Source organism: Aotus nancymaae, unplaced genomic scaffold (genome assembly GCF_030222135.1).
Source record: "Aotus nancymaae isolate 86718 unplaced genomic scaffold, 86718_ANA_hifiasm-v0.15.2.pri h1tg000058l, whole genome shotgun sequence".
Lineage (NCBI taxonomy): Eukaryota > Metazoa > Chordata > Mammalia > Primates > Aotidae > Aotus > Aotus nancymaae.
The window spans coordinates 12,561,987-12,587,807 of NW_026988472.1; the positions used below are offsets into that span (position 1 = coordinate 12,561,987).

Below are 25,821 nucleotides of genomic sequence, written 5' to 3' on the forward strand. Positions count from 1 at the left end.
GTAAAACCCTGCCTTTACTAAAAATACAAAAATTAACCAGGCATGGTGGTGCATGCCTGTAGTCCTAGCTACTCAAGAGGCTGAGGAAGGAGAATCGCTTGAACCTGGGAGGCGAAGGTTGCAGTGAGCCGAGATCATACCACTGCACTCCAGCTTGGGCAACAGAATGAGACTTTGTCTTAAAAAAAAAAAAAGGTAAATTAATTAAAGTTTTTTTATAAGAGTTCCTTATTATTTTTAATATTTGTAGGATCTGTAATGTCCTCCTGATATTGATAATTATATTTTTTCTTTTCTTGATCAGTCTAAGATGTATCAATTGTATTGATCTTTTCATAGAACCAGCTCTGAATTGTGTTTATTTTTGTGTTTTTCATTTTCTGTTTCTTTGAGATAGAAAGAAGTCCTTATTGATTACTGTATCATGCATACAGAAGAGCATTTAGAACACATGCATACTTTTCAGAAGAGACATATAGCTAACACCTGTATAATCACCACTCAGGTTGAGAACTACAACTCTTACCTCTCTCCTGGATGTAACCTGTATCCCAAATTCAGGGGTAATTATTTTTAGGATTTTGTTAGAGTTTCTGCTATCTATCTGTATCCACAAGCATATTGTTTAGTTTGAACTTTTCTTTTTTGAGCTTTATAAAAATAGAATCATCTGTATGAATTATTTTGTGACTTGTTTCTTTTATTTACTATTTTAGTTGTGAGATTCAGCCATGATGTTTATTTTCATTGCAGGATAGTGTTCTAGTTTGGGTATCACACAATTAAAAGTACCTACAAAATTATTTATTTATTTTTTAGAGACAGGGTCTCACTCTGCTACCTAGGCTGGCATGCAGTGGTGTGATCATAGCTCACTGCAGGCTTGAACTCCTGGGCTCAAGCAAACCTCCTGCTTCAGCCTCCTGAGTAAGCAGTACTATAGGTATGTGCCACTGTGCTCGGCTATTCTTATTTTTTATGTAGAGATGGGGTCTCATTGTATCGACCAGGCTGGTTTTGAACTCTTGGCCTCAAGCAGTCCTCCTGTCTTGGTCTCCTAAAGTGTGGGATTACAGGCATCAACCACTGCACTCACCCAGTATTTACTCTCCTGGTGGAGTTTGGGTTGTTTCCGGTTTAAGGCTAGTATAGCTAATGATAATACTGCCATTATGTTACATGTTTGCTAGGAACATTTGCTGTGAGAGCTTTACTCATGTGTATACCTAGGTTGTGGTGTCTGGGTTCTGGAGGTGTGAATAATTTATAGATAAGGCCAAATGTTGTTTTTGATGTTGTTGGTTTGTAAAGCATTTGTAGATGCTCCCTCCATGCCATTTCTGCTTGTCAGACTTTTATTTGTTCCCATTCTGGTAGGTGTGTATTAGTATCTTATTGTGATTGAAACTTTAATTTCCTTGATTAGTAATGTAATTGATCCTCATTTCATATTTTATAGAGAATTTGAGTGACTTGTATAAATCTTACACAGCACCTGCGTAAGTCTTGTACTCATTTTTTTTCTTATGGTATGTGCCTTCTTCCTACTTATTCGTAACACTATTTTCTTTTCTTTTTTTTTTGAGATGGAGTCTTGCTCTGTCACCCAGGCTGGAGTGCAGTGGGGCGATCCAGCTCACTGCAACCTCTGCCTTCCAGGTTCAAGCAATTCTCCTGCCTCAGCCTCCTGAGTAGCTGGGATTGCAGGCATGTGCCACCATACCCAGCAAATGCTTGTATTTTTAGTAAAGATGGGATTTCGCCATGTCAGCCAGGCTGGTCTTGAACTCCTGACCTCAGGTGATCCGCCCCCTCTTGGCCTTCCAAAGTACTGGGATTACAAGTGTGAACTACCATGCTTAGCCCATAGTACTTCTTTCTTTCTTCCTTTCTTTCTTTTCTTTTCTTTCTTTCTCTTTTTTATTTCTTTGACAGGGTCTCACTCTGTTGCCCAGGCTGGAGGTGATTCTACTTCCTCAGCGTCCTGAGTAGCTAGTACTACAGGCATGTACCATAACACCCAGCTAATATTTGTATTTTTTTGTAGAGATGGGATTTTGCCATGTTGCCCAGACTGATCTCAAACTCCTGGGCTCATGTGATCCACCTGCCTCAGTCTCCCAAAGTGTTAAGATTACAGGTGTGAGCCACCATGCCTGGCTGCGCTATTTTTAGTAGAGTACATATTAATGCTTTATTACAAGTATACTGTACGTTTGTTAGATTGTCTTTTTTCTTTTTTTATTTTATTTTATTTATTTTTTAGTTTTTATTTTTTTTTAGCAATATAAATATTTCTTTTTTTTTATTGCATTTTAGGTTTTGGGGTACATGTGCAGAACATGCAAGATTGTTGCATAGGTGCATACGTGGCAGTGTGATTTGCTGCCTTCCTCCCCTTCACCTATATGTGGCATTTCTCCCCATGCTATCTCTCCCCGACTCCCCACCCCCCACTGTCCCTCCCCTATTTCCCCCCAACAGACCCCAGTGTATATTGCTCCCCTCCCTGTGTCCATGTGTTCTCATTGTTCAACACCCATCTATGAGTGAGAACATGCGGTGTTTGATTTTGTTTTCTTGTGTCAGTTTGCTGAGAATGATGGTTTCCAGGTTCATCCATGTCCCTACAAAGGATGCGAACTCATCGTTTTTGATGGCTGCATAATATTCCATGGTGTATATGTGCCACATTTTCCCTGTCCAGTCTATCATCGATGGGCATTTGGGTTGGTTCCAGGTCTTTGCTATTGTAAACTGTGCTGCAATGAACATTCGTGTGCATGTGTCCTTATAGTAGAACGATTTATAATCCTTTGGATATATACCCAGTAATGGGATTGCTGGGTCAAATGGAATTTCTATTTCTAGGTCCTTGAGGAATCGCCACACTGTCTTCCACAATGGTTAAACTAATTTACACTCCCACCAACAGTGTAAAAGTGTTCCTATTTCTCCACATCCTCTCCAGCATCTGTTGTCTCCAGATTTTTTAATGATCGCCATTCTAACTGGCGTGAGATGGAATCTCAATGTAGTTTTGATTTGCATTTCTCTAATGACCAGTGATGATGAGCATTTTTTCATATGTTTGTTGGCCTCATGTATGTCTTCTTTTGTAAAGTATCTGTTCATATCCTTCGCCCACTTTTGAATTGGCTTGTTTGTTTTTTTCTTGTAAATCTGTTTTAGTTTGTTGTAAATTCTGGATATCAGCCCTTTGTCAGACGGGTAGGCTGCAAAAATTTTTTCCCATTCTGTTGGTTGCCGATTCACTCTATTGACTGTTTCTTTTGCTGTGCAGAAGCTGTGGAGTTTGATTAGGTCCCATTTGTCTATTTTGGCTTTTGTTGCCAATGCTTTTGGTGTTTTCTTCATGAAGTCCTTGCCTACGCCTATGTCCTGAATGGTTTTGCCTAGGTTTTCTTCTAGGGTTTCTATGGTGTTAGGTCTTATGTTTAAGTCTTTAATCCATCTGGAGTTAATTTTAGTGTAAGGTGTCAGGAAGGGGTCCAGTTTCTGCTTTCTGCATATGGCTAGCCAGTTTTCCCAACACCACTTACTAAACAGGGAATCCTTTCCCCATTGCTTATTTTTGTCAGGTTTGTCAAAGATCGGATGGTTGTAGCTTTTTTTTCTTTTTTGAGACAGAGTCTTGCTCTGTCGCCCAGATTAGAGTGCAGTAGTGTGATCTCGGCTCACTGCAACTTCCACCTCTTGGGTTCAAGTGATTCTCCTGCCTCAGCCTCCCAAGTAGTTGGGATTACAGGCGTGCACCACTATGTCTGGTAAATTTTTTGTGTTTTAGTAGAGATGGGTTTTCATCATGTTGCCCAGGCTGGTCTCAAAGTCTTGAGCTTAGGCAATCTGCCCATCTCGGCCTCCCAAAGTGCTAGGATTAGAGATGTGAGCCACTGTGCCCGGCTGAACTGTTGTACCACTCTTTTTTTTTTTTTTTTTGAGAAGGAGTTTCACTCTTATTACCCAGGCTGGAGTGCAATGATGCAATCTTGGCTCATTGCAACCTCTGCCTTCCAGGTTCAAGCGATTCTTCTGCCTCAGCCTCCTGAATAGCTGGGATTACAGGCACCTGCCATCATGCCTGGCTAATTTTTTGTATTTTTAGTAGAGACAGGGGTTCACCATGTTGGCCAGGCTGGTCTCAAACACCTGACCTCAGGTGATCCATCCACCTCAGCCTCCTAAAGTGCTGGGATTACAGGCGTGAGCCACCGTAGCACCCAGCCAAAACCCAGTTGCTCTGCTGTGTCCAGGGGAGCACCTTTTTTTTTTTTTTTTTTTTTTTTGACATGGAGTTTTATTCTTGTTGCCCAGGCTGGAGTGCAATGGTGTGATCTTGGCTTACTGCAACCTCCAACTCCTGGGTTCAAGCGATTCTCCTGCCTCAGCCTCCCGAGTAGCTGGGATTACAGATGCCCACCACCAGGCCCAGCTAATTTTTTGTATTTTTAGTAGAGACGGGGTTTCGCCATCTTGGCCAGGCTGGTCTTGAACTCATGACCTCAGGTGTTCCACCCACCTCAGCCTCCCAAAGTGCTGGGATTACAGGCATGAGCCATTGTGCCTGGCCTGTTGAACCATTCTTATCAATTGATGTTGTTAAGAGCTAATAGGATTTAGTACCTTTATCTCTTTTGATCCTTTGGTCTCCCATAGGAATTTTAGGATTTGTTTGTTGGGTTCCAAGGAAAACTCTGGGATTCCAATTGCAATTGCACGTGTTTAGAAATGAGTTGGGAGTGGGTTGGGAATTGGCATCTTTATACTATCAAATTTTCCTTTTGGTAGACTCTTATTCAGTTTTCCTTTTATGGCATTTACTAATGTGTCAAATTTTTTGTCAGGAAGATCTTGTGCATTTTTTGTTGAATTTCTTGCTAGATACCTCTTAGTTATTGTTGCAGTTGTGATTAGGATCTTCTTTCCTATCCCATCTTCTAATTGGTTAATATTAGTGTATGAGAATGCTAGTGATATTCATAAAGTCATCATGTATACAGAAGTCTTTCTGAATGCTTTTATTAATACTAATCATTTTTTGATTCTCTTGGGTTTTCTATGTGAATAATGTCTTTATAAAGGCAATTGTCTTTTCCGATTATACATTTTATTTCTTTTTCGTCTCTCAATGAATTAGGACCTGTACTACAATGTTTAAGAGATACAGTGATATTGCATTCTTTGTTTCTGATTTTAGTGGAAATGATCATGAAGACAAAGATTGTAATAAAATGATAGGCAGTATTTGCATGCTTGACGTGTGCCACAAATGCATTGCTCTGTATGCTTTGCACACATTAAATAGTTGAATCCTCCCAATGACCATGTAAAGTAGGCTGGTTGTTGTCCCTGTTTTATATGTGAAAAAACTGAGGCACAGAAATGATGTAACTTTTATAGCTTTCACTATTAAATATGATATTTGCTGTGGTGTTTTGAAAGATATCATTCATCAACAGCCCCTTTTATTAGTCCTAGTTTGTTAATAAGACTTTTGTTTTGTTTTGTTTTTGTTTTCGTTTGAGACAGAGTCTCACTCTGTCACCCAGACTGGAGTGCAATGGCGTGATCTTGGCCCACTGCAACCTCCGCCTCCTGGATTCAAGCAGTTCTCCTGCCTCAGCCTCCTAAGTAGCTGGGATTACAGGCGTGTGCCACCACACCCGGCTAATTTTTTGTATTTTTAGTAGATGGAGTTTCACCATGTTGGCCAGGCTGGTCTCAAACTCCTAACCTCGGGTGATCCGCACGCCTCGGCCTCCCAAAGTGCTGGGATTACAGCTGTGAGCCACTGCACCTAGCCTAATTAAAAATCACGAATAAGTGTTTTATTTTCTTGAATGCTTATTTTCTGCATATGTTGAGAAGACAGTTTTTCCTCCTTTAATCTACTGATGTGGTAGATGACATGAATAGATTTCTGATATTGAAGTGTTCTTGTGTTCTGTGCTAAACTTTACTTAATTATGAAGCATTTAAAAAATTAGAATTAATTTTACTGGTATTTAACCTATGAATTTTGCATTAATGTTTAGAAGTAAAATAGATATTAGATTTTCTTTTTTTGTACTGTCCTCTTATTCTGGTATCCAAGGTTATATTAGCTGCATAAAATAAACTGAGCACTTTTCCTTCTTGTAATTTTTGAAACTGTGACTGAAATTTCGTTTCCTGAGAGTTTGATACCAATCATTTACAAAACCATCTGGATATGGCAAGACTTGATTATGGAATCAGTTTTTATAATTTAAAAAACAATTATTGATTTATTCAAGCATCTTGTATTTTCTGTCAATTCTGGTCATTTTTCTAGACCATTATGTTTCATCTGAGATGTCAGATTTACCAACCTAAGGCAGTATTCTCTTGATTTTAAAAAAAGGTTTCAGTTTTATCAAAGTAGGTCATGCCTGAGGTTTAAAGAATAAAATAATGTGGTGAAACCATAAAGAAAGTGAAGGGCATGATAAACATAAAATTCAGGATATTGATTATCTGAAAAGAAAGAAAATGAAATGGGTGTAGGAAGAACTTCAAAGATAACTATAATTTGTTTTTAATGGGTGGTGGATATACAGGTATTATTTTTAGTGTTACTATTCTTTATAATTTACATATATTTTACAAAACTTATTTACACTGTTTCACTATGGAAGGTTAAGATTGAACTCATCATGCTGCTCCTGTCACCCACCCAAAGGCATGCGTATGTACATAGACTTCTTGTTTCCCCATAGTCCCAATGCGATTAGACCATAAATTGGTTTTCCATCAGTACTATTGTTTACAATATGACTATACAGTTAGCTCTCTGTTTCTGCAGGGGATTTGTTCCAGAACCTCCATGGATACCAGAATCCATTGATACTCAAGTCTCTGATATAAAATGGAATGGTATAATCGGCCCTCCATATTTGTGGGTTTTGATCCTTGGTTGGTTGAATCCACAGATGTAAAACCCATGGATACAGAGGGCTGACTGTATATATAAATACTATGCACAGCCAAGACACATAGTAACCTATGATTAATTTACCTTCCCTGCATAACTGTGTTCCTTATGGTTAATAATTTTTTTTTTGAGACAGAATCTTGCTCTGTCACCCAGGCTAGAGTACAGTGGTACAGTCTTGGCTCACTGCAGCCTACAGCCACAAACTCCTGGGCTCAAGCAATTCTCCCGCCTCAGGCTCCTGAGTAGCTGGGACTACAGCTGTGCACCACTACACCCAGCTAATTTTTAAAAATTTTTTATAGAGGTGGGGTCTCATTATGTTGTCCAGGCTGGTCTCGAACTCCTGGACTCAAGTCATCCTCTCGCCTTGGCCTCCCAAAGTGCTGGGATTACAGGAGTGAACCACTGCTCCTGGCTTGTTTTGTTTCTTTCTCCATGTACTTATCACCAGTTGTCTAGAGTGACTCTGAGCGCTTCTGGAGATATCAAGGGTTTCCTCAGTGTCATATCCCTGAGTTTTTCTGAAGCCTTCTGACCTGCTCTCATCTGGATGGATTACCCTCATTCCTTCTTGTGCAGCTACCATCCTGACATTGCTCTTCAGTGTCATTCTGGGGATTCCCTTCACCTTCTACATTGTTGGGTTCCATATTTTCTATATGCCATGCCACCTTCCTCATTTGGTTGAAGCACATTCTTCAAGTATTTTCCTAAGAAAGGATGTAGGCCCATGGGAGATGAAGTTTTGAGATTTTGGAATGTCTACAAGTGTTTGACTCCTGATGGAGAGTTTGGCTTAGAGTTGTAGGATGGAAATGTCTTTCCCATAGACTTTTGAAGGCATTGCTCCATTATCATCTAATTTTCAATGTAAAGCTGTTCTGATTATTGATACTTGATATCATTTTTTTTCCCCTGTTTCAGCTTATAAGATTTTCTCCCCTTTATGGTGCTCTGACATATCCCCATATGAGATCATTGTCACCAGTATTTCTGGATACGTGATAGCAAATAAATCTTCACAGGGATAGTTCCCTCCCCGCCGCCCCATGCAAAGCCAAGATGCTGTAGGGCCAGAGAGCTGCATTGCATATCCAAGTGGCAAGCTAGGCCTTTTTTGTTAAGCATCTTTCACTTTGTCTGTGGGCAAGTCCAGTTTGACCCACTAAAAATAGGCACATCATACCAGAAAATTATCAGCCTCTACTGTTCGGGCATCCAGACTACCAGAAGAAAAACAGGTGTTCAGTGCCCTAGGCAGGCAAAGCCATCATACCAACATAGGAAATATTCCAAAAGCCAAGTTCCCAAACTTTAGCCAGGAGGTAGCTGTGTGAGCAGGCACTTCTCAAGATCAGTTCTGCTGTGTTAACACTTTCCAACATGTTACCTTTACTGGTGCTTTTTATTTCTTTGTGTGGATTTGAGTTACCATAGAGTGTCCTTTATTTTCTTGGAGCTGAGCTTCAAATTAGATCAAATAGCAGCAGCAGTCTGGGATAGGGTTTTTGGTAGAGCTCCAAAACAGGTCATCCCCTTGGGTAACTATGAGGCTGCCAGTTTTCACGGAGTTGGGGAGCCAGTGGAAGAGCGGGAAGAGTAGTAGTAGTGCCAAGTGAACCATCACCTGGCTGTTCTTAGTGAGGTTTACTATTTTTTCTTGTTGTTTTTCTTGTTTTGTTTTGAGATGGAGTTTCGCTCTTGTCACCCAGGCTGGAGTGCAATGGGGCAGTCTCGGCTCACTGCAACCTCTGTGTCCCAGGTTCAAGCAGTTCTCCTGCCTCAGCCTCCCAAGTAGCTGGGATTACAGGTGCCCGCCCTCATGCCCTGCTAATTTTTGTATTTTTAGTAGAGACAGGGTTTCACCATGTTGGCCAGGCTAATACTGAACACCTGACCTCATGTGATCCACCTGCCTCAGCCTCCCAAAGTGCTGGGATTACAGACGTGAGCCACTGTGTCCGGCCTAGTTTTTCTTGAATAAATGATTTTTAATTGGTTGTTTGCCTTTGGTTAATTTCTAAAGTCCTGAAATGATTGATTTTGATAATTTTTTATTTTGTCAGTATTTTCATTACTTTTTTAGGGGAGAGAATTTACCAAGGTCCTTCCTCTCACTCGGTCATTTCAGAAGTCCAGCTTAAAAGCCTTTCTTTTAAAACTGCAAAACAGTACAGAAAATCATAATTATTACAAACACCCTTGTACTTCCTTCCCAGAATTAGAAAAGGTTAACATTTTGTCATTTTTTTAAATAAAAGAAACAGAGGTTTATAAATAAAGTTGAAGTCCCATTTTTCCCCTCCTGAGTCCTATTCCTCTTATCGCCTCCTCAGGTAAACAGTATTATGAATTTTGTGAGTATCCTTTTAATCTATGTTTTTATACTTTTGCTACGTATATTTGTGCCTGTAATCAATGTAGAATTCTTTTTGTAAAATTACCAGATTAGTACACTCAAATTATAGGGATCTTGGCTAGGCACGGTGGCTCATGCCTATAATCCTAGCACTTTGGGAGGCCAAGTTGGGTGGATCACCTGAGGTTAGGTGTTTGAGACCAGCTGGCCAACATGGTCAAACCCTGTCTCTACTAAAGATACAAAAATTAGCTGGGCGTGGTGGTGCATGCCTGTAATCCCAGCTACTTGGGAGGCTGAGGCAGGAGAATTGTTTGAACACTGGAGACGGAGGTTGCAGTGAGCCAAGATTGCACCGCTGCACTCCAACCTGGGCTAAAGCGCAAGACTCTATTTCAAAAAAAAAAAGGCCGGACGCAGTGGCTCACACCTGTAATCCCAGCACTTTGGGAGGCTGAGGCAGACGGACCACGAGGTCAGGAGTTCGAGACCAGCCTGGCCAAGATGATGAAACCCCATCTCTACTAAAAATACGAAAATTAGCTGGGCATGGTGGTGGGCACCTATAATCCCAGCTACTTGGGAGGATGAGCCAGGAGAATCACTTGAACCTGGGAGGCGGAGGTTGCAGTGAGCTGAGATTGTGCCATTGCACTCTAGCCTAGGCGACAGAGCAAGGCTCTACCTCAAAAAAAATAAAAATAAAAAATAATAGGGATCTTTCTGCAACTTGCTTTCTGTGTTCAGTATTACCTTTTCAGCCTTCTCTATGCTGATACTTTAGATTTATATCATTTATTTTAACTGTTGTAGTAGCATTCCAATGTATGAGTGTCATCGTTCATTTACCATACCTCTATTGGTGGATATTTGGTAATTTCTAATATTTTGTTGCCATTCTTGTACATGTTAAAATTTGCCCTGATTTCTCTATGGTGTAAGTGGAATAGGTAGTAAGGGGTGTGTGTGTGTGTGTGTGTGTGTGTGCGCGCGCGCGCGCGCGCGTGTGCGCACAGGCGTTTATTGTTTTTTGAGACAGGATCTTACTTTGTCACCTAGGCTAGAGTGCAGTGTTGTGTACATGGCTCACTGCAACCCTGACCTCCTAGGCTCAAGCAATCCTCCTGCCTCAGTCCCTGAAGTAGCTGGGACTATAGGTGTGTGCCACCACGCCTGGCTACTTTTTTGTATTTTTGTGGAGATGGGGTTTTGCCATGTTGCCCAGGCTGTATATTTTCAATATTACTAGATGTATTACCTCTTATCCGTCACAAGTAGAATCAATTTGCTATCTATGTTTAAGAGTTTCACATCCATGTAAGTGAAAATTGCTTTACAATATTCTCGTATTTTATCCTTCTTTGCTTTTGGCATCAAGGTCATATATGCATTCTCCTGCCAATATTATTTTGGTTACTAAGTGCCAGGTATAGCTTTTCCCATAATTTTATTTTCAAATTTCTGTCTCATTTTGCCCTAACTGTCTTTTGAAAACATAAAGCTGATTTTTCTAAAATGCAATTTAATATGGCTGGCATTTAACTAATATGGTTAATATATATTTATTGTGAAATTGCTATATTTGTATTTCTTCTTTTAGTGTATTTCCTACATAGCCTGCTTTTTCTTTTTTTTTTTAATTGCATTTTAGGTTTTGGGGTACATGTGAAAAACATGCAAGATTGTTGCATAGGTGCATACGTGGCAGTGTGATTTGCTGCCTTCCTCCCCTTCACCTATATGTGGCATTTCCCCCCATGCTATCTCTCCCCAACTCCCCACCCCCCACTGTCCCCCGACTCCCCCACAACAGACCCCAGTGTATAGTGCTCCCCTTCCTGTGTCCATGTGATCCCATTGTTCAACACCCGTCTATGAGTGAGAACATGCGATGTTTGATTTTGTTTTCTTGTGTCAGTTTGCTGAGAATGATGGTTTCCAGGTTCATCCATGTCCCTACAAAGGACGCGAACTCATCGTTTTTGATGGCTGCATAATATTCCATGGTGTATATGTGCCACATTTTCCCTGTCCAGTCTATCATCGATGGGCATTTGGGTTGGTTCCAGGTCTTTGCTATTGTAAACTGTGCTGCAATGAACATTCGTGTGCATGTGTCCTTATAGTAGAACGATTTATAATCCTTTGGATATATACCCAGTAATGGGATTGCTGGGTCAAATGGAATTTCTATTTCTAGGTCCTTGAGGAATCGCCACACTGTCTTCCACAATGGTTGAACTAATTTACACTCCCACCAACAGTGTAAAAGTGTTCCTATTTCTCCACATCCTCTCCAGCATCTGTTGTCTCCAGATTTTTTAATGATCGCCATTCTAACTGGCGTGAGATGGTATCTCAATGTAGTTTTGATTTGCATTTCTCTAATGACCATTGATGATGAGCATTTTTTCATATGCTTGTTGGCCTCATGTATGTCTTCTTTTGTAAAGTATCTGTTCATATCCTTCGCCCATTTTTGAATGGGCTTGTTTGTTTTTTTCTTGTAAATCTGTTTTAGCTCGTTGTAAATTCTGGATATCAGCCCTTTGTCAGATGGGTAGGCTGCAAAAATTTTTTCCCATTCTATTGGTTACCGATTCACTCTATTGACTGTTTCTTTTGCTGTGCAGAAGCTGTGGAGTTTGATTAGGTCCCATTTGTCTATTTTGGCTTTTGTTGCCAATGCTTTTGTTGTTTTGGTCATGAAGTCCTTGCCTACGCCTATGTCCTGAATGGTTTTGCCTAGGTTTTCTTCTAGGGTTTCTATGGTGTTAGGTGTTATGTTTAAGTCTTTAATCCATCTGGAGTTAATTTTAGTGTAAGGTGTCAGGAAGGGGTCCAGTTTCTGCTTTCTGCATATGGCTAGCCAGTTTTCCCAACACCACTTATTAAACAGGGAATCCTTTCCCCATTGCTTGTTTTTATCAGGTTTGTCAAAGATTGGATGGTTGTAGATATGTTGTGTTGCCTCCGAGGCCTCTGTTCTGTTCCATTGGTCCATATCTCTGTTTTGGTACCAGTACCATGCTGTTTTGATTACTGTAGCCTTGTAGTATAGTTCGATGTCCGGTAGTGTGATGCCCCCCGCTTTGTTCTTTTTGCTTAGAATTGACTTGGCTATGCGGGCTCTCTTTTGGTTCCATATGACGTTTAAGGTGGTTTTTTCCAGTTCTGTGAAGAAGGTCATTGGTAGCTTGATGGGGATGGCGTTGAATCTGTAAATTACTTTGGGCAGTATGGCCATTTTCACGATATTAATTCTTCCTAACCATGAACATGGAATGTTTCTCCATCTGTTTGTGTCCTCTCTTATTTCGTTGAGCAGTGGTTTGTAGTTCTCCTTGAAGAGGTCCTTTACGTTCCTTGTTAGTTGTATGCCTAGGTATTTTATTCTCTTTGTAGCAATTGTGAATGGCAGTTCGTTCTTGATTTGGCTCTCTTTAAGTCTGTTATTGGTGTATAGGAATGCTTGTGATTTTTGCACATTGATTTTGTATCCTGAGACTTTGCTGAAGTAGCTTATCAGTTTCAGGAGATTTTGGGCTGAGATGATGGGGTCTTCTAGATATACAATCATGTCGTCTGCAAATAGAGACAATTTAACTTCCTCCTTTCCTAATTGAATACCTTTTATTTCTTTTTCTTGCCTGATTCCTCTGGCTAGAACTTCCAGTACTATATTGAATAGGAGTGGTGAGAGAGGGCAACCTTGTCTAGTGCCAGATTTCAAAGGGAATGCTTCCAGTTTTTGCCCATTCAGTATGATATTGGCTGTGGGTTTGTCGTAAATAGCTTTTATTATTTTGAGATACGTTCCGTCGATACCTAGTTTATTGAGGGTTTTTAGCATAAAGGGCTGTTGAATTTTGTCGAAGGCCTTCTCTGCATCAATTGAGATAATCATGTGGTTTTTGTCTTTGGTTCTGTTTATGTGGTGAATTACATTTATAGACTTGCGTATATTGAACCAGCCTTGCATCCCCGGGATGAATCCTACTTATCATGGTGGATAAGCTTTTTGATGTGCTGTTGTAATCGGCTTGCCAGTATTTTATTGAAGATTTTTGCATCTATGTTCATCATGGATATTGGCCTGTAGTTTTCTTTTCTTGTTGAGTCTCTGCCGGGTTTTGGTATCAGGATGATGTTGGTCTCATAAAATGATTTGGGAAGGATTCCCTCTTTTTGGATTATTTGGAATAGTTTCAGAAGGAATGGTAGCAGTTCCTCTTTGTATGTCTGGTAGAATTCGGCTGTGAACCCATCTGGACCTGGGCTTTTTTTGGGTGGTAGGCTCTTAATTGCTGCCTCGACTTCAGACCTTGTTATTGGTCTGTTCAGGGTTTCGACTTCTTCCTGGTTTAGGCTTGGGAGGAGGCAGCTGTCCAGGAATTTATCCATTTCTTCCCGGTTTTCTAGTTTATGTGCATAGAGTTGTTTGTAATAATCTCCGATGATGGTTTGAATTTCTGTGGAATCTGTGGTGATATCCCCTTTATTGTTTTGTATTGCATCTATTTGGTTATTCTCTCTTTCCTTTTTTATTAATCTGGCTAGTGGTCTGTCTATTTTGTTGATCTTTTCAAAAAACCAGCTCCTGGATTTATTAATTTTTTCAAGGGTTTTTCGTGTCTCTATCTCCTTCAATTCTACTTTGATCTTAGTTATTTCTTGTCTTCTGCTAGGTTTTGAGTTTTTTTGATCTTGTTCCTCTAGCTCTTTCAATTTTGACGATAGGGTGTCAATTTTAGATCTCTCCTTTCCTCTCATGTGGGCACTTATTGCTATATATTTTCCTCTAGAGACTGCTTTAAATGTGTCCCAGAGATTCTGGTATGTGGTGTCTTCATTCTCGTTGGTTTCGAAGAACATCTTTATTTCTGCCTTCATTTCATTGTTTATCCAGTCAACATTCAAGAGAAAGTTGTTCAGTTTCCATGAAGCTCTGCGGTTCTGGGCTGGTTTCTGAATTCTGAGTTCTAACTTGATTGCACTGTGGTCTGAGAGACTGTTTGTTATGGTTTCCGTTCTTTTGCATTTGCTGAGGAGTGATTTACTTCCAATTATGTGGTCAATTTTAGAGTAGGTGTGATGTGGTGCTGAGAAGAATGTATATTCTATGGATTTGGGGTGGAGAGTTCTGCAAATGTCTATTATGTTTGCTTGTTCCAGGTCTGAGTTCAAGTCCTGGATATCTTTGTTAATTTTCTGTCTTGTTGATCTGTCTAATATTGACAATGGTGTGTTGAAGTCTCCCAGTATTATTGTGTGGGAGTCTAAGTCTCTTTGTAAGTCATTAAGAACTTGCCTTATGTATCTGGGTGCTCCTGTATTAGGTGCATATATATTTAGGATCGTTAGCTCTTCTTGTTGCATTGATCCCTTTACCATTATGTAATGTCCTTCTTTGTCTCTTTTGATCTTTGTTGCTTTAAAGTCTATTTTCTCAGAGTTGAGAATTGCAACTCCTGCTTTTTTTTGCTCTCCATTTGCTTGGTAAATCTTCCTCCATCCCTTTATTTTGAGCCTTTGTGTATCCTTGCATGTGAGATGGGTTTCCTGGATACAGCACACTGATGGGTTTTGGCTTTTTATCCAATTTGCCAGTCTGTGTCTTTTGATTGGGGCATTTAGTCCATTTACATTTAGGGTTAATATTGTTATGTGTGAATTTGATCCTGCCATTTTGATGCTAGCTGGCTGTTTTTCCCATTGGTTGATGCAGATTCTTCATTGTGTTGATGCTCTTTACCATTTGGTGTGTTTTTGGAGTGGCTGGTACTGGTTGTTCTTTTCTATGTGTAGTGCCTCTTTCAGGAGCTCTTGTAATGCAGGTCTGGTGGTGATGAAATCTCTGAGTACTTGCTTGTTCACAAAGGATTTTATTTTTCCTTCACTTATGAAGCTTAGTTTGGCTGGATATGAAATTCTGGGTTGAAAGTTCTTTTCTTTAAGGATGTTGAATATCGGCCCCCACTCTCTTCTGGCCTGTAGGGTTTCTGCTGAGAGATCTGCTGTGAGTCTGATGGGCTTCCCTTTGTGGGTAACCCGATCTTTCTCTCTGGCCACCGTTAGTATTTTCTCCTTCATTTCAACCCTGGTGAATCTGACGATTATGTGCCTTGGGGTTGCTCTTCTAGAGGAATATCTTTGTGGTGTTCTCTGTATTTCCTGGACTTGAATATTGGCCTGCCTTGCTAGGTTTAGGAAGTTTTCCTGGATAATATCCTGAAGAGCATTTTCCAGCTTGGATTCATTCTCTTCGTTACATTCAGGTACACCTATCAAACATAGATTAGGTCTTTTCACATAGTCCCATATTTCTTGTTGACTTTGTTCATTTCCTTTTACCCTGTTTTCTCTAATCTTGCCTTCTCGTTTTATTTCATTGAGTTGATCTTCGACTTCTGATATCCTTTCTTCTGCTTGGTCAATTCGGCTGTTGAAACTTGTGCATGCTTCGCGAAGTTCCCGTGTTGTGTTTTTCAGCTCCATCAATTCACTTATATTCCTCTCTAAGTTGTCCATTCTCGTTAGCATTTCGTCAAATCTTTTTTCAAGGTTCTTAGTTTCTTTGCATTGGGTTAGAACATGTTCTTTTAGCTCATGGAAGTATCTTATTACCCACTTTCTGAAGGCTGATTCTGTCATTTCATCACACTCATTCTCCGTCCAGTCTTGTTCCCTTGCTGGTGAGGAGTTGTGATCCCTTGTAGGAGGAGAGGTGTTCTGGTTTTGGGTGTTTTCATCCTTTTTGCACTGGTTTCTTCCCATCTTTGTGGATTTATCCACCTGTTGGCTTTGTAGTTGTTGACTTTCTGATTGGGTCTCTGAGTGGACGTTCTGTTTGTTGTTGATGAAGTTATTTCTCTTTCTTAGTTTTCCTTTTAACTGTCTGGCCTCTCTGCTGTAGGACTGCTGAGGTCCACTCCAGGCCCTGCTTGCCTGGGTATCACTTGCAGCAGCTGCCGAACAATAAAGGTTGCTACCAGTTTCTTCTTCTGCTTTGTCCCAGGAGGATACCTGCCAAATGTCAGTCTGAGCTCTCCTTTATGAGGTGACTCTTTGGATATACTGGGGTCGGGAGCTGCTTCAGGAAACAGTCCTTTATATTAGCTCAGGTGCTGAGCTGTGAGCCCCATTTTTCATTCAGAGCTGCTGGGCCGGTAAATTTAAGTCTGCAGCAGCAGGACTCATAAACCCCCCTTTTTTTTTGTTTCCCAGGTGTTCTGTACCAGGGAGTTAGGGCTTTATGAGTTTCCACTGTGCTGCTGCCTTTTTTTTTTCTTCAGGGCTGCCCTGCCCACAAGGAGGCAGCCTAGTCACTCTCAGCCTGCAGGGGCTTCGCTGAGCTGCTGTGGGCTCCGCCCAGCTGCCATGTGAACTTCCCTGCAGTCCTGTTTATATGGGTGTAGTTAGAGCTGGTTCCGCAATGTTGGCCCGCCTCTGTAATCACGGACTTTCTCTGTAATGGCAGGTTGCCGCAGCAACAGCAGGCTGCCTCAGTAATGGTGGAAGCCCCTCCCCCACAGCTGGACCATCCCGGGTTCAGCTGTGCTTGCTGTGAAACTCTCAACCCAGAGCATTTCCAATTGCTGTTTTTTTGTTTTTGTTTTTGTTTTTGTGGGGGTAGGACCAGCCCGGCCTGATCTCCTGGCTCCCTGCCTCAGAGCCTTTTATTTTTTCATTGAACAGTCAGCCCTCTCCCAGGTGTCCTGGTCGCCTGTTGAATAGGCGCCGGGATCTGTGTGATTTCCCATGCGGCGACCCATTGCGCCGCTGAAACCGCAGCTCTGAGATTCGTGGCGCTTTTTTTTTGCCTGGGAATCTCCTGGCCTTGCTCTCTGTTTCAGCTCCCCTTGCTGCCTAAGTGGGAACACAGTCCTGTTTACTCTGCACTGGGAACTGCTGCACCTGGGCGCAGGCAAAACAGCCGCGCCGGCCAAAACAGCCGCGCTGGTGACCCGTGGGGCTCCTCTGCCTGCGAATCTCCTGCTCTGTGGGCAATAAAAATCCGTCTGCAAATGCAGCGTCCAGTCACCCTCTGCACTTTCACTCGGAGCTGCAATCTTGAGCTGGATCTAACTGGCCATCTTCAGCATGTCTCTGCCTGCTTTTTCATTATCTCTTTTTTTCTTGCCTTTGCTGGACATTCTTTACCCCTGGTCTTTTTCCCCTTTAGTCATTATCCTTCTGAATAACTGAAGTATCAAGCATTTTTCTTAGCCAGGTTTTGTGTATGGCAAAATCTTTGTCTTTTCTTGTCTAAAAATGTCTTTATTTTGTCATCTTTCTTTTTGATAATTTATCTGGGTGTAGAGTTCTAAGATGAAAGCTTGTCTCAGGACATTGGAGATACTGTTCTTTAATCTTTTGGCTTTTTTGAAGAAGTCTGATATTGATATAATTATTTCTTTATAGGGGATATTTTTATTTATTCATGGTAGCTTACAATATTTTCTTTCTGACTTGAATGTCTTGTGGTTGCACTGAACTTTGTCTAAGTGCAGACTTGCTTTTATATAGGGGATATTTTTATTCATGCTACCTTTCAATATTTTCTTTCTGACTTGAAAGTCTCATGGTTATACTGAACTTTGTCTAAGTGCAGACTTGCTTTTATTTACCATACTCAAGGACTTTGGACATTCAGTGGTAGGATACATGCCTTTCTTCCATTTTAGAAAAGAATCAGTTTTTGTCTCTTTAAATATTGCCTAGGTCAAGGGTCCCCAAGACTGCTCCCATACTCATATATTCTCTAGAGAAACTCATGGGACTCAGCACATAGATGTAATCATGGGTAAGATTTATTACAGTGATATAATGATAAACAATTGGATTATAAGGGAAAAGGACACAGACAGAATCTGGAGGCATCCATGTGCAGGCTTCCTTATGCTGTCTGCCTATCATGAACACAGAACACACTCTAACTCCAGTATCAAAGATGCACCAACGTTGGTGTGTGATGTTTGTGCCAAGGGAAGCCTATTAGATGACTCAGTGATTTCCCAAGATCTGTCATCTAACTTATTAAATCTGTCTTATCTGTGGCTAGTCTACTGTTCAGCCTATTTAGAGTTTTTTTTTAAATAATGCCTACTTTAAAAATGCTCATCTGTCTTTTTTCAAAATTTTCTGCTATTTCCTTCATAGTCTAGTTCTTACCTTATCTTTGTACATTTGAAATATGCTTATTTTAAAGCCCACATTGTTCTATTATCTACAGTTCTAAGAATGGGAGTATATTTAAATGTACCTGTTGATTCTCTCTAATAATGGATCAGTTCCTTGTAAGGTTTTAAATTTTCTACTATGAACTCTTCAGTGAGAGTTGGTTTTCCGTAGTTCTGTGTTGTCCTCAACTATAAAAACGAGAGAGAGAGAGAGAGAGAGAGAGAAAGAGAGAGAGAAAGACTGTGTGTGTGTGTGTGTGTATCTTTTGGAAAGGTTGCCACTGCTATGAACCTACCAATGACAAGACCAACTTTTATGTTAATTTTTCAGTGTTTAGGCTTTTGATGTCTTATATAATACATCTTCCTTGCCAGTTTCTTTGGCTAGTAGGGAATCTTTCTAGTTCCTGTTTAACAAGCAGGGAAGCCCTTATAATTCTAGCTTTAAGCCAAAATTACACTCTGACTTTCCTGAATACCTGAACATTTGTGCCCTATGGTCCCCTTCAAATCCTCAAGCTGTTCTGTTCACCCTGTCACTTTAAATTCCCACTTCATTTTGATACCTAATGCATTTCTTTTCTTGATTTTGAGGTTGGGACATGGGGAGGGTCCTCCATCCATATCCAGCAGGAGTCCACTGCTTTGGCATTTAGGGATTAAAGTTATTTCATAAATTATAGTGGGAAGACAAATTTGATGATTCATCGCATTTTCTTTTAGAAGTCTGGCAAGTTGACGAGCAGATAGATCGCTACAAGGAAAGCCAAGACAAACTTCCATGGCAAGCTGTATTCACAGGCAAAGAAACACTGAAGGATGAAAGCAGTCAAGTATGTAAAATATGTAGAAAAAGCATTTATCTCAGCACAGACTTTGTTTCTGTAAAACAAAGACTCCCTAAATATTACTCATGGGAAAGGTGTTCAAAATATAATTTAAACTTTCTTAGTCAAAATAGAAGCTATGTAAGAAAGAAAGATGATGGATGTAAGGCATATTGGAAAGTATGCCTCCATTCTAACCTTCATAAAGCTCAACCTGCGAAGAAATTTTTTGACCCTAATCAACGAGGGAAAACCCTCCACCAAAAGCAAGCCCTTCAGAAAAGTCAGAGAAGTCAAACGGGGGAGAAACTCTACAAATGTACTCAATGTGGAAAAGGGTTTATCCAGAAAGGAAACTTAGTTGTACATCAAAGAACTCACACCGGAGAGAAACCTTATGAATGCTGTGAATGTGCAAAAGCCTTCAGTCAGAAGTCAACCCTCATAGCACACCAGAGAACTCACACAGGGGAGAAGCCCTATGAATGTGGTGAATGTGGAAAAACTTTTATTCAGAAGTCAACTCTGATTAAACATCAACGAACTCATACAGGAGAGAAACCATTTGTATGTGCCAAATGTCCAAAAGCCTTTAAAAGTTCATATCATCTTATTAGACATGAAAAAACACACATTAGACAAGCATTTTATAAAGGTATTAAATGTACTACATCTGGCCTTATATATCAAAGGATTCACACAAGTGAGAAACCTGAGTGCAGTGAACATGGGAAAACCTCTGATGAGAAGCCCAGTCCCACTAAACATCAGATAACTCAAACAAAAGAGAAAATGTATGAGTGTAGTAAATGTGGGAAAAGCTTCAAGGGTAAGTCACACCTCTCTGTTCATCAGAGAATTCATACAGGAGAGAAACCCTATGAATGTAGTATATGTGGGAAGACTTTCAGTGGAAAGTCACACCTCTCTGCCCATCATAGAACTCATACAGGAGAGAAACCTTATGAATGCAGAAGATGTGGGAAAGCCTTTGGGGAGAAGTCAACCCTTACTGTACATCAGAGAATGCATACAGGAGAGAAACCCTACAAATGCAATGAATGTGGGAAAGCCTTCAGTGAGAAGTCACCACTGATTAAACATCAGAGAATTCATACAGGAGAGAGACCGTATGAATGCAGTGACTGTGAAAAAGCCTTCAGTAGGAAGTCAACTCTCATTAAACATCAGAGAATTCATACAGGAGAAAAACCTTACAGATGTAGTGAATGTGGGAAGGCCTTCAGTGTGAAATCAACTCTCATTGTGCATCACAGAACTCATACAGGAGAGAAACCTTATGAATGCAGAGACTGTGGGAAAGCATTCAGTGGGAAGTCAACTCTCATTAAACATCAGAGAAGTCACACAGGAGATAAAAACCTATAAGTATACATGAGAGTGAGATAATTATACTAGTAATTATACCTCATTATGTGTCAAATAATTCATCATAGGGAGTAATCTTATAAATGTCAAGAATGTTGGAAACTCTTCATATGTTAATATTCATTTAACTTAATAAAAGGTACAGAAGTATAATTCCAGAGGTATCAATAAATGTGATCAATTTTTTCACCCAGAATTCTTCACCCAGGAGTGAAAATCTGTATCTCAAATAATTCAAAAGGGTCAAAACTGAGTGTCGTGATGTGGGAAATCCTTCAGAAAGAATGTAAATGGCACTGTTTATCAGAGTATTTATGCTGAGAAAAACTAAGAATTTAGTGAGCCGTGATGTGGTAGGTAGCTCACAGTTGTAATTCCAGCATTTTTGGGAGGCCAAGGTGGGCAGATCACTTGAGCTCACAAGTTCGAGACCAGCCTGGGCAACATGGTAAAACTGTCTCTACAAAAAATACAAAAGTTATCTGGGTGTGGTGGTGTATGCCTGTAGTCCCAGCTACTCGGGAGGTTGAGGTAGGAGGATGGCTTGAGCCCAGAAGGTGGAGGTTGCAGTGATCTGAGATCACACCACTGTACTCCAGCCTGGGTGTTACAGCCAGACCTTGTCAAATAAATAGACAAACACAAACGCATGGTAGAAATGAGAGGAATCATGATCTATATTCTTTTTTTAATAGGGACAAGGTCTTGCTCTGTTGCCCAGGCTGGTCTTGAACTCCTAGCCTCAGTTGATCCTCCCACCTTTGCCTCCCAAAGCACTCAGATTATAGATATGAGCACCACACTTAGCATATTCTTTACCAAACATTTTGTGGAAAAGATATAGAGGTGGCAAGCAAACACTCAATTATAAACTTAAGATATGTTCACTGTGGAGTAGATTATGACTTTTTTTTTTTTTGAGACGGAGTTTTGCTCTCATTGCCCAAGCTGGAGTGCAATGGCGCAATCTCAGCTCACTCCAACCTCTGCCTCCTGGGTTCACGCGATTCTTCTGCCTCAGCCTCCCAAGTAGGCTGGGATTTCAGGCATGTGCCACCATGCCCTGCTAATTTTTTGTAGTTTTAGTAGAAATGGGGTTTCACCATGTTAGCCAGGCTGGTCTTGGACTCCTGACCTCAGGTGATCTGTCCATCTTAGCCTCTCAAAGCTCTGGGAATACAAGTGTGAGCCACAGCACCCAGCCTAGTATGACATTTTTAAAAGAATAGTATAAAGCATAAAATATCCTATGTGGGTTAAACTCCCAGATTATTTTCCTAAACAAATAAAAAAAATTGCTTCCTTAAATAGGGTAAGCGAGGATGAGTCACAGGATGCCTGAGACAAAGATCTCCAACAGGAGACCTTACGTATATTATTCATCAATATCTTCGGTGCAAAAATGCAAAGCCATTACAGAAAGGGCGTGTAGTAAGTTTTTACATACTTTCCTTAGGAACAGTGCTTACGACTTAAAATTCTCCATATTTTAAGAAAGAATAATTTTGTGGTGAAGCAATAAAAGATTTAAAAATTTCAGAGTATGTTCCATAAGAGCAGTATTATTTAAAATAGTGAAAAAATAAAAGACAATTTAATATCCAGTGATAGCTGATTAAAAATTGATATGTCAATTAGATGAAATAATATGCACCAATTAAGACTATTTGCAAATTTGGGAAAATGTTCATGGTAAATCATTATGTAAAAAATATAAAACAATATACCATATGATTGATATTGTAAAAACATAGAGAAAGTATATGAACCATTATAGAAGTGATTCTGGGTGGTTGGCATATAAAAATTTTGCAATGAGTAAAGTTATATGCACATGTATGTATAAGTATAAATTTGTATTTCATCTATTTTAGGTGAGTATATGTGTGTGTATAGATAAACACATGGAACAAAAAGCTAGGTATATCTGTGTAGTGTGTGGAGGGGAGCTAGGAAAGAAATACACCAAATTATTAAGTAAATTGGCATTTGAGTGTGGAGATTATTGATGTGTAAAAAATTTTTTTGAATGTAGTCCCCAGAAATCACCAATAAAGCATATCATTTAAAGTTGTATATTATGTATGTTTATTTTCTTTTCCCATCCATTTTCCCACTCAGCTTTGTCTTTAATATGTATCATCATTCTCTTCTTAAAATGATCCCATTTTCATATATATATACATATTGCCTATTTGTTTTCCATATGATTAAGTTTACGGTTTTGAGAGCATACATAGTTGACCCTTGAACAACATGGGTTTGAACTGTGTTTGTCCATTTATATGTGGATTTTCTTCCACATGTGCCACCACTGAAACAGCAAGATCAACCCCTCTTCCTCCTTCTCCTCAGCCTATCCAACATGAAGATGATGAGGATGAAAACTTCTTATGATCCACTTCACTGAATGAATAGTAAATATAGGAATGCATACATAATACACAAAATGTGTTAATGGACTGTATACATTATCAGTAAGGCTTCTGGTCAACAGTAGGCTATTAGTAGTCAAATTTGGGGGATTCTTAAGTTATATGCAGATATTTTACTGCTGGGAGGTCAGTGCCCATAATCCCATCTTCCAGAGTCAACAATATTTTGCATCTTGAGAGTAGGTATCCTATAATTTTTGGAGGCAGGGGCTCTCAGTATGTTGCTCAGGCTGGTCTCAAATTCCTGGACTCAAGCAGTCCTCCTGCTCAGCCTCCCAAGTAGCTGGGAATACAGTATCCTATGATTTTAATAATATCTGTATGTGATTTTCTGACAAAACTAAGCATCTCCATCGCTTTTTACTCTATAACCACCAAGTCCTATGACATTAAGTTACTAGTTAACAAATTGTACAAGTGAGAGATATAAGGAATGTTTAAGTGTTCAATTAATGAGGCAAAATGAACTTCTGAAGAAAGCTCTTTTCACTGTGGTATTTGTGAGTGCTGCTGAATGCTTGTATTCCCTCTTGTCCCTGTCCTTTTGTTAGTGGTTGTGGCAGGCACCCTAGATGACCCCCAATGATTAATGCCCTATATAATATCTTCCCTGAAGGTGGGCAGAAGTGAGACTGCTTCTAGCCAATAGACTATGGCAAAGGTGATGGTATGTCACTCCCGTGACTACATTGTATTATATAAGACTGTCTTAGCAGACTGGAGATTTTCCTTGCTGGTTTGATGAAGTAAACAGCCATATTGGAGAAGTCTATGTAGCAAGAGACTGCAGCTGACTGACAGTACCTGAGGGAGCCCTGAGCTAAAACAATGGGATTTGAATGGAAAGATCCTGGTGATGAGACAAGTGAAGAGAAACAAGTCCAATAAACCAAGCAACTTTTCCCCACAAGGAATATACTAACTGGTAAATGGCTTGGGATAGATTTGGAAATTCACAGCAGCCAGGTGCAGAGCTTTCAATAGAAAATTATGTGCCAAGGAAATCAAACTTGAAGTTCAGATTCCACCAGGGATAATGGCCCTTGTTAAATACCACAGGTTTGTTGGACCCTCTGAAAGACTTTACCTAGGAATTAGGAGTAAATATAGACCAGATCTTAAGATTGATACCTCACCTTGAATGAGCTCACTAACTGAATTCAGGTAATTTGCTCCTACTATAATTGCCTTCAGAAACTGAAGCTTGGCTGTGTGTGGTGGCTCATGCCTGTAATCCCAGGACTTTGGGAGGCCAATGTGGGAGAATTACTTGAGGCCAGGAGTTCAAAACCAGCCTCACAACATAGTGAGACCTTGTATCTACAATAAATAAAAAACTACCCAGGTGTGGTGGTTCATGCCTGTAGTCTCAGCTACTCGGCAGTGAGGGGGAGGACTGCTTGAGCCCAGGAGTTCAAGGCTGCAGTGTACCATGATTGTGCCACTGCACTCCAGCCTGGCTAACAGAGCAAGACACTGTCTCTAAACAAACAAAAAAAGAAACTAAAGCTCATCTAGAGCTTGTATAATTTCTCATGCACAATGTCATTCAATCAAAAATTGCCAGGTATACCCAGAGTCAGAAGAAATACATGGATAGTAGAAGCAGGCCCACAGGCCTTTCGGATATAAAAGTTATGAATCATGGATTCTAAAATAACTGAACAATATGGTCAAGGAAATATTTAAGATGCATAAGAAAATGAATTATTTTCAATAATCATTTGTGCTTACTTTAAAGTGTTCCTGGAGTGTTTCTAATTGTCCTTTATTGTTTGTCTGGGGTCTCAAATATATCTCCATCTAATTTATGGAATTTCCCTTTTCTTTGGCATTACAATTCTGGATAGTTATTAACTTTGAGGGGTGGAACTGGATTGGAGAAAAGGTACTGGCTCTATAACAAGCTAGAAACTTCTTTAAAGAAAAGTTATCTGCAGAGGATGATACTACTTTGCTTCTGATATGCTTTGGCTGTGTCCCCACCCAAATCGCATCTTGAATTGTATCTCCCACAATTCCCACGTGTCGTTGGGGGGACCCAGTGGGAGGTAATTGCATCATGGGGTCCAGTCTTTCTCATGCTATTCTCGTGATAGTGAATAAGTCTCACAAGATCTGATGGTTTTCAAAATGGTAGTTTCCCTGCACAAGTGCTATCTCTTTGCCTGCTGCCATCCGTGTAAGAGGTGACTTGCTCCTCCTTGCCTTCCACCATGATTGTGAGGCATCCCCAGCCACATGGAATTGTAAGTCCATTAAGCCTCTTTCTTTTGTAAATTGCTCAGTCTCAGGTATGTCTTTATCAGCAGCATGAAAACGGACTAATACAGCTTCTAAATCCTAATGAATTGTACTATGACTCACACAGGGACTTTCCAAAGGCTTCATAAAACATTTCTATCTGACACAGACACGTCAGCTCCATATTATATGCTAGGTCATATGGCCCAAGAGACAGTGTGCATGACAGATCAGGTCGTTTAAAAGTTATTCTTGCTCTGCGCCACAGCAAAAATTGGCAGTTTTGTGGGTTAGTCAGTAAATGGACTGTAGCAGCATGACAAAATGAGGTTTATGGTGCCTAACACAAGGAGTGATTTCTCAAAAGTAGTATAATTCTCCATTGCAGATTTAATGGCCTTGCTCCAAA

The 25,821-nt window shown here is 40.2% G+C and overlaps 1 protein-coding gene across 3 annotated transcripts in view; it reads left to right on the plus strand.

Annotated features, from left to right (window-relative positions):
- The window catches only part of ZNF674 (zinc finger protein 674), a 38,334-nt gene extending 15,525 nt beyond the window's left edge, over positions 1–22,809 (plus strand). For all 3 annotated transcript variants that reach the window (XM_012448192.2, XM_012448193.2, XM_064364397.1), the window contains one exon: positions 19,241–22,809. In XM_012448192.2, the coding sequence (XP_012303615.2) occupies positions 19,241–20,733 (1,493 nt within the window). In that variant the 3' untranslated portion in view covers positions 20,734–22,809. The remainder of the gene's footprint in view (positions 1–19,240) is intronic.
- The last annotated feature ends 3,012 nt before the right edge of the window (positions 22,810–25,821 follow it).